Consider the following 14,181-nt stretch of genomic DNA (forward strand, 5'->3'; position numbering starts at 1 on the left):
GTATGATCTTCAATGGGAAAAAATATATAAAAATGTCAGTTTCCTGATTGCATTTTTTATTTAGCATTTAAGTTAGATTTATTAATAATATTCTTAATGTAAATTATAAAAATAATAATATAAAATTTTTTAAGTCATTCTGGGACCCCTTTGGAAGTTTGCTCATGCCCCCTGTTTGAGAACCACTGTTTTAAATGGACATAAACAGCAGCAACACTGCAATTCTGCTTTAGGAATTATTTAGTTATTTACGCTGTGACATTCAACTCTTCCTGAAATAGTTTTGTATAGACTATTTAATATTGTATTTTGTGACCATGCACCAAGTAAACAATAATTTAATTACGTAAACTGTGGTGTACATTTCAATAAACATATTGGTGTCATAATTTACCTCCCTGTATGGTTAAGACTATGGATATGCTATTGTGCAGATTACACTGCTAAATTGTTTTAAACGAAAATCAAGATATTATGATCTTATTATACTGACTTTGAGGTTCGTTGACAATGTTTAAAAATAAATACACTTTATTATTTGAAATTTTAATTCTTATGTTCAGTTTATATGTAATTAGATTATAACAGAACGGCAGCATTTCCAATTATGGTACATAAACTAAGTCATAATTGACTTATAACGTTAGCAACCATACTCTTTTCTATTTTTTAGTTAGTTATAAATAATGTAGTTAGTTATTAGAAACAAGGGTGAGAGATACACAGTAAACAATCATTCAATTATACAAATATACATTATAAGAATTCAAAAATATATAGACTACGAGTTGATGGATTTGAAAGGTTTAGAGTAGCTGGAGGTAGAAAGCCAGGGTCTCCAGATTGGAATGCGCTCTGAATCTGGCGCACTCATACGTCATCATTGCGCGCCTGAACGAGAATCACAAAGCGGCATTTCTTTCCCATTGAATGGGCAGTAGAAAAAAAAACAGCGTAGAATAGACAAACTAACCTCTCAGTTAATTCGTTACAGGATATTATTAAAAACGGAAATATTTAGAAATGATTGATACCATCGAAAAAGAAGACAATATTATCAGCGAGGAGGAGGCTGCACAATATGATCGACAGATTCGCCTTTGGGGTCTCGATGCTCAAAAGAGGTTTGTTGATAACAGTTTCGTACACAAAGAACAACTGTACTCCTATTAATTTAAGGAATTTTTGGCTAATTGTTTAAGAATAATACATAAACCTTTTAAGTATGATTTCAAATGCGTTATTTGAGTATCTTTCACATGCATGCTTTTTGTCTGAAATAAAAATGGTGTATAAGAGTCACTCCACGAATACATTTTAGACTAGGTGTGCATAAATAATAAGAAATATAATGTAACATAATTAACGACATGCATATGTATTTAAAATTTTCAGACTTAGGGGATCACGGGTACTTCTTGTTGGTCTCCGGGGTCTTGGTGCAGAAGTAGCAAAGAACCTTATTTTGGCTGGGGTCAAAGGACTGACTCTCCTGGACCATGAGCAGGTATCATATATAGACTGACTTAAAGAAGTAGTTCACCTCAGTGTTTTATCATTTGTTAATGTCCTTCATGTTCTTCCAAACCTGACTTTTTTTCTTCTGTGGAACGTCAAAGGAGGTGTATGGTAGAATGACAGTCGAGTCAGCATGCATTTTAATTGGATGGAAAAGCAATGAAATTGAATGGTGACTGAGGCTGTCAGACCCTAGACCTTTAACACGTGTTCCACTGAAGACATTACAGGTTTGGAATGACATAAGATTGTATAGATTTTCGGGTGAATTATTCCTTTAAATTTACCACTGATAACAGCACCTTAACAGGTACATAACTAAGTGTTATTTGGTTTCAGGTGACAGAGGAGTCTAGACGTGCTCAGTTCCTGATCCCTGTGGATGCAGATGGTCAGAACCAGGCCCAGGCCTCTCTGGAGAGAGCTCAGTTACTCAACCCAATGGTGGAAGTGAAGGTAGACACCGATGCAGTGGAGAGCAAGCCGGATGACTTTTTTTTCCAGTTTGATGCGGTGAGTCCTGGAACGAGCAGTTTTATGGGGTAATCTGTAGATTTGACATAATCATACACAAGACCAACAGGCAATCTTTTGTTGTGAGCTACCGTCTGATTGTTCATCAACCAAAAAAGGACACAAGAATATTTTAGAGACACGTGAGTATTGTGAATACAGTAGATGAGAATCTTTATTTCCAAAACACCATGGTCCAAATTTGTTGTGCCACTTTATAGCGCATATTACAAAACCAATGCAAATATTATTGTACAGAAATCCCATAAGAAATTTAATATTTCTGTGGAAAGTCTGATGGACAGGAACTGTCAGTTTGATCGTCAGTTTGTTCATCTGTGTATCAGTGATAGATCATTTACCTTTTTGTCTTTCATGTCCACTAGATGTCTCTATACACAATTGATCATTTTCATTTAATGTGTTTATAACTTATTTTTTGCTTTGTTTTCCCTCAACCTCAGTGTGAACCCATCTATGAACAGCCAGCGTCAGATCTAGACACAGACTTTTATCTGAGACTTAGTTTGGTCTGTTTCAAACGTGTGCTCTTTTCCAAGCATATGATATATTCCAGGCCATATTTTCTTTAAATCAGGACTCTGTTGTTGGCTGTGGAAGATGAAGTCAGTATACATACCCTGTTCAAAGCGGAGACAGGCAGTCTTTCATCTTTTCTCTCTCTGGGAGCTGTCTGAACCCTCCCTCTGGGAGTGCTAGTGAGAGTTCAGGAGGAGGGGGGTTTAACATCATCTATTCTCTTTTATCTGTTTCTCTTGATATTTCTTTGAGAAGTGCACAGGAAACATTGTGAGTGAATGTCTTAGTCTTCTCTTGTGTATGTGTGGTGTTATTTTCAGGCGATTTCTTAATAAACGATGCAAGTTTAGTCAGGAGGAAGCCAACAATACACTGAAATAATTAATTGTCTGGATGAACTGTACATGCATGAAAGGATCATTTGAGACAACAAGTACTAGGATGTTTTGTGCAACAAGTACTGGGAATTGCTTGTGCAGGTGTTGAGGTAAAATATATATATTTTTTGTGAATCCAAAAATAAGCAATTTATATTTTTGGAAGCCCATTTCTGCCACAAAAGGAAAAAAAATAATTTTTGGTAAATCATATTATGACTTAATTGATAATTATGACATAAGTTGAAATTATGAGATACTAATAATAGGTCATAAAAATAATAAGTCATAATAATGAGATAAAAAGTTGAATTTGACATACTATGGGGTCATGTGATGCAATTTCAAGTTTTCCTTTCTCTTTGGAGTGTTACAAGCTGTTTGTGAATAGATAAGATCCCTAAAGTTGCAAAGACTAAAGTCTCAAATCCAAAGAGATATTCTTTATAAAAGTTAAGACTGGTCCACGCCCTCATAAAACGGCTTGTTCTAACACGCCCCCACATGTCTACGTCACTGTGTGGGAAGATTTGCATAACGCCGCCCAAATGTTCACGCAGAGAAAAAAGGCGTAACTTTATTGTTGTTGCCGCCGCTGACATGTCGTGAAGACGCTGTGTGTTTCGTTGCGAAAGCGAAAATACTTTGTTGTAATTACAGCAAATCATTTTTAATCAATTGTAACTTTTTGTTCTAAATGTGACTTCACAATTTTTTTTTTTTACTTTTATCTCTTTTTACTTTTGATGACTTTGTATGACAATTTCAACAGATTCAAAAAATGATGACTAATGTCGTAATTTAGACTTTTTATGTCATAATTTTGACTTTAATCTCATTATTATAATTTACCAAGCATGATATTCTTTTCTTATGTTGCGGAAATGGGCTTTGATACATCAGTGCGAGATGATTGTTTAAATCCTGATGAAAAAAAGAAGAAGAATATAGCATAATTTAGTCGCTCTTATGTCTTTCCAAACCTGTATGATTTTATTTTAAAGAAAGAAAAGTTGAATAATGTACAGATCATTCTTTTCCATAATCACACTTAATGGTCACAAGAGCTCTCAAGCCTTTAAAAATAAATCAAACGTGCCATAAAACTTACATTTCAGTCCTCACACGAAGCTATTATATTTATTCAGAAGACCTGGAATATAGTCATATTGACCACTTTTATGATACTTTTATAGTGCTTTTTGTAATTTTACATGTTAACTCTCATTATTTAGAAAATAGTGGCTTTCCTTCAAAAATTCTCTTTTTGTGTTCCAAGGCTTAACTTGAATATTTATGTGGAGTCAGCTGTTTTGGCAGTCCATTCTACCAAAAAAAACAAACATTGAGCTTCAGGACAAGGTCAAGCAGAAAGCCTTCATGTAGGGAGCGGGTGGAGGGCTGTTCACAGTAGCCTGACTGGGGTGTACATTTTGAAGGACTGAAGATAGCGGAGGACTAAAGCCAAGAGCTTAAATTGAATTAAAGATTTGCCAGCACAGACGTCATGTAATGCCAAGTAGCAGCTATTTAGCAGAGGCATATGGTAGCTGCTGGTTGCTCTGATTAATATTCCTTTGTGGCATGATTTGTTTCTTCTTTGCATCCTCTAGGGGTCACTGCTTGATAAAGATGTGTTCTTTTGAGTCGTCTGGCTGCCTGGAGGCACTTAATGCTGACAGGAAGAACATGTCAAAAGACAATGTCTCGCCACATGTTTCATAATGTTTGTCCATGCACCCTGGTCCCAGATGAACTTGAACAGTAGTGAAGGTGTTACTCCTCAGGGGACTACTTCATTGCAACAGTATTTCTGAGAAGTGTTGTTGATATTCTGGCCGCGGATTGCATAACCTTTGAACATCCTTTAAAAAAAGGCCTGCTTATATCAGTTTAGTTCAGGTGTACTTTAAGTTATGAGGTTACAGATGGTGTTCTGACGAGGACAGTAAACAACCAAAATCAATGGTAAACAAACTCAAGTCAGCAGATAAAGTGATGAACTATCTGTTCTTGAAGATCCACCCAGTTAACGCATCATGGCACATGCCATCAGTATGTCAAATGGGTATTAATACGCCACCCCATTCTTATCTCAGACCCAAAATTGGGGGTGTGAGAGGTTTGGGACCTTGGATAAGAGTGCCAATGTTCTGGTCAGTTGTCTGTCATTGCCAAACCTTTGTTCTTCCAAGTTTCTGGTTGTACTCATAAGATCACGTTCACTGGTTTGAAAACAAGCACATATTAATGCATATTGTTTTGTTCAGGTTTGTCTGACCAGGTGCTCCAAAGACCTCATGGTGCGAGTGGACCAGCTCTGTGCCTCCAGGAACATTAAGGTCTTCTGTGGAGATGTGTATGGTTATCATGGATACATGTTCTCCGACCTTGGCCAGGAGCATCACTATGTAGAGTAAGTCAGGAAATGTGGATGAAAAGGTGGTTGTGTTTGATTTTCATATGGAAAAAACTGACGGTCCCATTCAAACTTGCCAGAGAAAAGCCCAAAGTGGTGAAAGGGTCGAATGAGGCCAATGATGGTCCTGAGGCAAAGAAGGGAAAGGTTGACCCCAATGAGACTACAATGGTGAAAAAGGTGGGTAGGTTGCCGGATTTGGTGTCTGTTAAATATATTTTTCAATTTTTAGTCAAATCTATATGACCCTTTAAAGTTAAGTTAATATGACTTCCATCTCTCTTTATATAGACCATCAGTTTCTGCTCTCTCAAAGAAGCCCTGGAGGTTGACTGGACTAACGAGAAGGCCAAAAGCAGTCTGAAGCGCACTCCTGCCGACTACTTCCTTCTGCAAGGTACACCCTCAGAATATTTTTTAAATTTAATTAATCCAATAACTCATGAGAAAGTTCAGTTTTGCTATTTCCTTCCTAAATTGTACAGTACTGAATGATCTTCAGGTACATAGTACTATATTCAAGATGTTTCTCTTGCTCACCAAGGCTGCATTTATAGGATCAGAAATACAGTTAATTTGTAAAATATTATTGTAATGTAACACAAATTTTTTCTGTTTTAATGTATGTTAAAATATATATTTATTACTCTCATTTATTATAATTTTAATGTGTCATTACTCAATAAAAGTATTAAAACATTTTAGTATTTAAACCTTACTGACAGGTTATGTCAAGCACAAAAATCCATTCAGTTAACACAAATAATCAACAAAAATAGAAACAATATTATATATACTATACCAGGTGTAAATAGGGGCTTAAGTGGTTAGTTTTATTACAGTTTGTTTAGGCAGCTGAAGACATTGCAGTTTCCTCCTGCAGTCTGTCGTACACCATTATCGGGGGAGGGCCTGTTGATCTGTGTAATTATAGTCAACATTTCTCTTTTTATACTAGTGCTCACCTGGTGTCCTCACTGAGACTGGCTCATTTTCCATCACAGGCTGTCCATGGCCAGTCATGTGCAGTGGCTCTCAAAAACAAAACATGCCACCTCCGCACCCCTCTATCATTATAATAGGCTCTGACTGCACCTCCGCCCCTCCCTCAATATCTAGTATTACATTTATGGAAAAAATAACACTTCCTTTTTGTGCACTGAAGCAAGACTTTAAATACATTTCTGTGCTCAAAAATACCACGCATCAGTTCAAACAGCTTTTGAGGAAGAGTCGTTTCCTCTGTCTTAACTCACTGATTTATTTGAGGTTTTATCACCCCAGTGGTGCGACTATTACATCTATGATTTTTTTTTTCCAAACCCTCAGATGTTGTTTTCACAATCTGGAGAAAATTCTATCAAGAAATTCAGCTATGAAAGTTGAAATTGTGCCAGATAGAGTGAGATAACATGAATGAGTGGGTGTGTGTTTCTTTGATGTAAGTGTATGTGCTACGCTGCCAGGTGGAAAAGCAGTAGGCTGGGGTTCATTGTGTTGTAGTTGGTGGGCAGTCAAAAAGGGGTAGTGATACTTTGGAAAATAGCCTAAAGGGGCTTGATGCCTTTTCACATGCTACACAAATCTTTAAACACATCTCTCCTCCACTTACGTCCCGTTTAAATGTGGAAAACCCACTCGTTCTCCACTCAATCTCTCTTACTTCCTCCAACAGTGCTCCTGAAATTTCGTACTGATAAAGGTCGTGATCCTCAGCCAGACAGCTTTGCTGAAGACTCTCAGCTGTTCTTGCAAATCCGTGATGATGTTCTTGAGACCATGGGCCTGAGCTCGGAGCTGCTCCCCAACACCTTTGTCAGGTACTTACAGATGCAAAAACTCAGTGTTCACTTCATTCTCTCCAACATGTTTCTTTCTTACCAACCAAGGATGTGAAAAGCAGTGGGTGGGTTGCATGAACGACTAGTTGAACATGATAATAAGTCAGGTTTCAGGTTCACCAGACCCTGACTGGGTGTCTCTCAAGTAGACAGTGCAACAGAACGGAACTGAATGCAGGCGTTTTTTAAAGATGGATTATTTTTAACTACTTACGTTTTCTTATATGTCAAAATAGCTACAGATTCTAGTGTACAGATCAAAACAAGAAAAAAACAAATGAGACTCAACGTACCATCCAAACACACCCGCCTAAATGTGTGTGGCTGTAGTGAATTTCTGAGAGTTTTATCATGCACATTGTACCTAACAACTGAAGCACAGCATGCTAATTGAAACACCACAGCTAAAATACGAAAGTCTAGATTAACTCTAGCTAACTAACTAATTGGGTAGTTTTCAGAGGCGGACAAAGTACTCCGCTCCATTACTTGAGTGAAAGTACAGATACTGCTGGTCAAACATTACTCCATTACAAGTAAAAGTTGTAAAGACAGATTTTTACTTAAGTAAAATACAGAAGTACTTGCTTTTAAAGTACTTAAGTACCAAAAGTAAATTTCCTTTTTTATGTCAATGCACTGTTTTATTGTTGTACATAGTAGTACTTACAATACTTCTGAAGCAACTTAGAATACATTACACCTGCTGAATACACTGACTAGCTTGTAGTATATTTGGAATAAAGAGCTTTTAGAATGTTAAAAACCTATGGGGAAAAAAAACAAAACAAATTATTGAACACCCCTACCCACCCCCAAAAAAACAGGATGGTAGTGATCTCACACAGTTCTGACAGTGTGTGCACACATCTATGTGTAGCCATTCAATCACATTTGAACAGAGTGGACAGTGAAATCCTGTAAATACAGAGTGATAAGGAAGAAAAAAAAATCGAACCTGCTTTAAAACCCAGCAACACAACTGTAGATGTATAACTTTACAACAGCAACACTGCTTTAACAAAAAAGCAAAACAGCAAGACTTATTTGAAGTAAATGTACTTAGTTACTGTCCGCCTCTGGTTTTGAACGACTAGTCAACCCGTCGTTAATACCAGTATTCCCTTACTTTAGCCCATGTGTACTTGGGTTTCTTGGGTTTCTACACATACACTAGGGTATATGTTCAGTGTGCAACGTACATTTTGTCATCAGCTTAGTATGCTCAGGTTGCAGATGCGCACAGATTTTTATTTTTTTGCACAAATGAGTTTTTACACAAGGTGGCAACTCTAGCCTGGCCTGTTGTTTCACATTCGAAAAAGAAATGTATTAGATGGAACAACAAACAAACTAGCGAAAACACCCACATTGGCAAGCACTTCTGAGAGGGGTTAAAAGAAATACGCAACTGTAATTTAAATAAGGACAAAGACATTTTAATTGGTTATAACTTCAGGAGAAAATAATGCGATACTGGACAAAATTGTAACTTTCTAGTGCACATTTCTCTATCAAACACACTATCAATTGAAGTATACTTTGAAACACTAATTGTGCTTTCTGGGAAGTTTGTATTTGTTGGGAAGTTGTGATTTTGACATCAGGTCTGTTCAGTTCATTTTGATCAGAGCAAGATGGCAATGTACCTTTTTTACAACAACAAAAAATCAGCAAGATTTTTTTTACTCTACTTCTATAAAATGATAAAGAATGCACATCAGGGCCCGTATTCACAAATGAAGGCTAAAAGTAGCTCATAACTCATCGATTTAGGAGAAAATCTTAAAAATAATGGGCGTGTCAGTCCTAAATTTAGGACTCCTAAATTTTTGTTCTAAGAGTATTTCACAAAGCGTTTTAGCTCTGAAACTAGCTCCTAAATCTGTGAAACATTAGGAGTAGTGAAGAGGACTCCTAAGTCACTAAGACCAAGCCACAAACTATCCTAAAATGGCTGTTGCAGGCAATCTGCCTCTGAATGTAAACATTTTAGAAACATTCGATGATAATGACCTTTTAAAAAAGTGTCACCTTTGGTTTTGGAGGTTATCCCAACTCCAGATTTCCTTTGATTATATCCTTGTTTTCATTAACCAGCTCGGCAAGAAGTAACAGATGTTCTTGCGTCCAGTTTGGTTTTCTTTTTTCAGTTTGGTCTTACTGTCAGTCATGATTATTCTACTCTGTTAATTAAAAGGCTGTTTATATGCATATTCACTAATTATGAAACGCATACATGTAAGAGGCTGACAATTAGCTGAACATATACTTGTTTAATTAGTGACACTTAGCCTGCATTTTAAAATCTTTATTTGAATGTGGCAATTAAAATTTGTATTTTTAATCCTTTATTTGAATATGACATCGCGCTCTACAATATTTCTGTGAATAAATCTCTGACAGAGACCCCTCCCCTATCAGCTAATCACTGTGTGCATAGTTAGTAAGCATGCTGACATCATCCATAGCAACAGATCAACCCCGCCCTTACTCTTAGCTTAAGACTTCTCTCTATTCCTTAGTAAAAGTTTGTCTCAGCAGCTTAGTGAATAGGTTTTAAGAGAAAACTCTTAGCTAAAAACTTTTACTGCTATTTAGGAGAACTCTTAGTGGTAAGATAAAATGTTTTGTGAATACAGGCCCAGGTTTGTTTTTGCTTTTTTTGTTTTGTTTTATTTTATTTTATTTTACAAAGGTGCTGTAAATTGAACCGTTATATATATTTTAGTTAAATCTATAATTCTACAATACTATTTTGTATATGCGATTTAGGTAGTTTTATTGGAAATGAAAATAATTTAATTCATTTTAACAAATTTGCAATCAATCAATACAGCTGCTTACATCTATTTTGTCTGCCATATTTTCTCACAGACACAGCCCCAACTTGGAAACTCTGGGCTTGAAGAAAGTTTTCCGAATTTGTGGTGGCATTCATGTCCATTCAACAATAAATACAATCTTTCCAACATGACCTGAGTGCTCCATAAGTGTAAAAACTCGTGTACTTTGGGCTTTTCTCTCCAACTTAACTCCAACTCCTGGCTTGTGTTTGGTCCTCACAGTTACTGTTTCTCTGAGATGGCTCCAGTGTGCGCTGTAGTCGGAGGAGTTCTTGGACAAGAGTTAGTCAAGGTGGGATGTTTGATTTAATCCATTTACATGTCTGAAGTCTTCATTGTAGTTTTGTTTTCCTTTTCTTTTTCATCTTACTTATACATGAAAAGTGAAATGTGTTTTCTAGCTTTGCTTTTGCCCTTCCATACAACCTTTCAATCTGGTTCTCCACACAACCATGAAACCCTCCATTTTCACTAGCCGCAAACGTGACTTTTCTGATGAGGCACAGTGAGAAGCGTATGGCAGCTGCCCTCTCCATCAGAATCTGGGCTAAGTCCAAAAGTTTTATCTGTTGAAGGTGTGTAAATGCCAGAAATGACGAGGTAATATTCCGGTCACTGATGAAATCCAGCGGAGAGCGCCTGAAATCTTCTCATATGATTCCATAAACCAAACAAGATTAAATAACTTAAAGCGTAGTGATGTGATCAGTCAGTCTTGAGTGGATAATTACACCTGGATTATGGACAGAAAGAGGATCTGCTGTAGTGTAGGCCATAAAAACACAGTTACAACACAACAGAATACAGTAAATGGTAAACGTCAATATCTCTCTTTAGAGGATGATGTCATAGCCCGGTCTTCGTGAGGGTGGGGATCAGGGCTGTGTGGGGTGATGGAGTGAACGCCGTGGTCTCAGAGGCGGTGGCTGGGCAGGCCTTGAACCCACATGGCGGTGGAGTGAAGCCAGGCTGTCTCGCCATCTCCCTGCATGATGAAACAGGCTGCAATTCGCATATGGCTCTCTGTTCCTCGTTGCCCCTCGCCCATCAGTCTCCGTCGCCACAACAGAGAACGCGTTCGATCAAAGTCGTTAATTACATAATTCAAGGTCTGTGGCGTCAGACATGTCTGAAGATTTGTTTGCATGTGTTCGGCAGGCGCTGTCTCAGAGAGATGCTCCGCACAGGAACTTTTTCTTCTTCGACGGCCTGAAGGGCAGCGGGGTGGTCGACTACTTCGGATCCAAATAAGTGGCCCCTGGAGAACACGGATTGAGAGATGTGTGGCGATGCATGTGTGCTCTCGAAACTCCATGGAGTTCATCTTTTGCCAGTGGCCGCAGGCATCAAAATCTGTCTTTTGGATGGTACCTTTGCATAGCAGTATGCCACACATCAACCGATGCCAAGAGCAACGAGAACATTTTGTCCACACACACTTTAAATATTCATGTACACACGTTTTTCACCAAGGTTATGTGATTTCTACGTTTTGTATTAAAATAATAAAAAGCCCAATAGAAAATAAATTTGTTTTTGGATTTTGTTGAGCATCATCAATTTCAGTAATGTCCTCTAATCTGTTGCCAAAGGTCTCTTGTGATGCTAAATTGCAAAAAATGAGCTTTAAATGGCTTTAAAGGGAATTTAAAATGAATGCAAAAATGTCCGATGCTCCCTCAAGCCATTTATTTCTGAAAATTAAACCTCACAAATCATCCCATCCCTGCGCTGAAATGAGGCCGGGTGGATTTTCTGATGCTTGTTGTCATTCTGATTTTGTAGTGAAAGCCTGAGGCGCATCTTGACGTATCTTGTCAGGTCTAGGGGGTTTTTTTTGGTGACGTTCGTAACGGGAAGTGCTTTTTTTTTTTTTAGCTCAGCCCAGGTATGTCATTTACTGGACTGGTACTGCAGGGTTTATGACCCCCGAGGCAACTCATGGAACTCGTGTTTTGATGTTTTCGTAGAAGGAATTTATCCTGCCTGTCCAGTTAGAGCCAAAGAGGAATGCTAAAGAACGTAATGTAACATTCGATACGACTGATAGTCCAAACACATGCTGAACCCAAAGCCTCATGTACAATAATAGAACAAATCATACCAAATGTGTCACAATTGTTTGCCTTTCAGTTCTATGATGTTTGAATATGTTGCGACTCTGCTGCAGACATGCAAAATCAGGTCTTCGGGCCTTAAATGGATAATAAACGTGTGCCTTAAATGACAACACAGCATCAGTGAGTCAGTCTGAGTCAGATGAGAAGACTGGTCAGACTGGTTGAGCAGGTGCTCAAGTGGGAGTGGCAGCAAGTCATGTAACCGCTTTTCATTATTTTAATTCATTGACAGTGGAAATATGGGTTACTAAGTACCACTAATAGGCCAAACGTTTTAAAGATTCTTATCATTGCAGATTTAAGCATTAGCATGGAAAAGATTTTTAACTGTACTGTGCTAATTATAACAAAACAGCTATGGTAAAGTTCACTGAAAGGCAAAACTCCCACAATAGACAGGATGTCTCTTTCAAAGTGAAGTCTGGGTATTATGTTAATCTTGATTGAAATTCAGTAGCCAAAAATAAGACATTTTATTAAAGTTGGCATGAAATGGAAATTCATTCTATTTTCTAAACAAATGTTGTGAATAATTAATCTAGGCATATTTAATTTTTTTCCTCTTTTTTACCTTTTAAGTTTTTTCTTTTTCTTTTTTGTACATTTTTTATTTTTAAACCGATGTTTCGGTGAAATGACACACTTCTTTCTCTCTGATGACACATGCTGTACTTCTCCAAACATTTGTGACCCTGGACCACAAAACCAGTCATAAGGGTCAGTTTTTGAGATTTATACATCATCTGAGAGCTGAATAAATAAGCTTTCCGTTGATGTATGGTGTATGATGTATGTATTTGTTAGAATAGGACAATATTTGGCCGAGATACAACTATTTGCAAATCTGGAATCTGAGGGTGCAAAAAAATCTAAATATTGAGAAAATCGCCTTTAAAGTTGTCCAAATGAAGTTCTTAGCAATGCATATTACTAATCAAAAAATACGTTTTAATATATTTACAGTAGGAAATTTACAAAATATCTTCATGGAACATGATCTTTACTTAATATCCTAATGATTTTTGGCATAAAAGAAAAATTGATAATTTTGACCCATACAATGTATTTTTGGCTATTGCTACAAATATACCCCAGCGACTTAAGACTGGTTTTGTGGTCCAGGGTCACATTTAGTCTGTTTAAACCCTGTCCCTTTCTTCACACTCGATTTCAGATCTGCTGCCATCCAATCAACAACGATAAATAGACCCTGAAGTACAAGTCCTGCTCTACTTTTGTTTTCTTTTAGATAATCCGTTTCACTTGGATGTACTTCACAATATGGAAGAAAAGGTCCAAGACCATCTCTGAAGTGATCTGTCACTACTTCTGTCTCCTTGTGACTTCAAAATGACTAAAAAAAGTCATAATGTAAGGCTCAAGCATATGTTAAACGGAAACCAATATCCTTGTGGTTTCCTGAAATTGTCAGCAGCTGATTTTATATTTATATGTGGTGTATTGTTGTTTATAGACTGATTATTGTTGATGCTTGAATCCATTTGGTCTGTCTTTAGCAGTAAGTATAATTAAATTGCATTGCTAGATCAAACGCAGTGTGATGACTCACAAAATGTCTTCACAAGACAAATGACTAGAATTATGAACACTTAAAATTTATATTCGAACACATTCATTGGTTGTTTTAAACAAAACTAAACATTATTTTCTTTTCAATGTCATTAAAAGTAGAAGTATTCATTTTCAATGTTACTCAAGAACAAATTCACCAAGATAACGAAGTATAGTAATAAAGTCCAATTACTTAAGAACTTCACATCGCTACCAATGCCAATATAGTGAGAAATGAAACAACAGCCTGAGCTGTAAAGAGGCCCTGACTGATTAAGATCCAGAGGAGTAATTACGGACGCTGCGTTAATCTACTCCTTTTAATTAAGCAACCTTCCTCTTATCGTGAAGGAAGCCCCAAGGCGCGATGTTCTTACTCCAGAACAGATGTGTTGCTCCCAGCTAGAAATGCATAAACATGTGACGGGAGAAAGA

The 14,181-nt window shown here is 37.2% G+C and overlaps 1 protein-coding gene across 1 annotated transcript; it reads left to right on the plus strand.

Annotated features, from left to right (window-relative positions):
- The first annotated feature begins 830 nt into the window (after window positions 1-830).
- Window positions 831-11,566, plus strand: LOC107683835 (SUMO-activating enzyme subunit 1). The gene is made up of 9 exons (XM_016479887.1): window positions 831-1,124; window positions 1,396-1,507; window positions 1,858-2,031; window positions 5,219-5,364; window positions 5,448-5,547; window positions 5,659-5,764; window positions 7,043-7,187; window positions 10,277-10,346; window positions 11,213-11,566. The coding sequence occupies exons 1-9, from the start codon at window positions 1,024-1,026 to the stop codon at window positions 11,303-11,305; spliced, it is 1,047 nt and encodes a 348-aa protein (XP_016335373.1). The 5' UTR covers window positions 831-1,023; the 3' UTR covers window positions 11,306-11,566.
- The last annotated feature ends 2,615 nt before the right edge of the window (window positions 11,567-14,181 follow it).

This window comes from Sinocyclocheilus anshuiensis, unplaced genomic scaffold, assembly GCF_001515605.1.
Source record: "Sinocyclocheilus anshuiensis isolate Anshui unplaced genomic scaffold, SAMN03320099.WGS_v1.1 scaffold2925, whole genome shotgun sequence".
NCBI classification, from domain to species: domain Eukaryota; kingdom Metazoa; phylum Chordata; class Actinopteri; order Cypriniformes; family Cyprinidae; genus Sinocyclocheilus; species Sinocyclocheilus anshuiensis.

Excerpts from the sequence above, each read along its gene's own strand:
- LOC107683835 (XM_016479887.1), top strand. The coding sequence starts at position 1,024 with ATGATTGATACCATCGAAAAAGAAGACAATATTATCAGCGAGGAGGAG. Across the intron at positions 2,032-5,218 it reads TTTTTTTCCAGTTTGATGCG|GTTTGTCTGACCAGGTGCTC; the intron begins GTGAGTCCTGGA and ends TGTTTTGTTCAG. Across the intron at positions 5,365-5,447 it reads CAGGAGCATCACTATGTAGA|AGAAAAGCCCAAAGTGGTGA; the intron begins GTAAGTCAGGAA and ends CAAACTTGCCAG.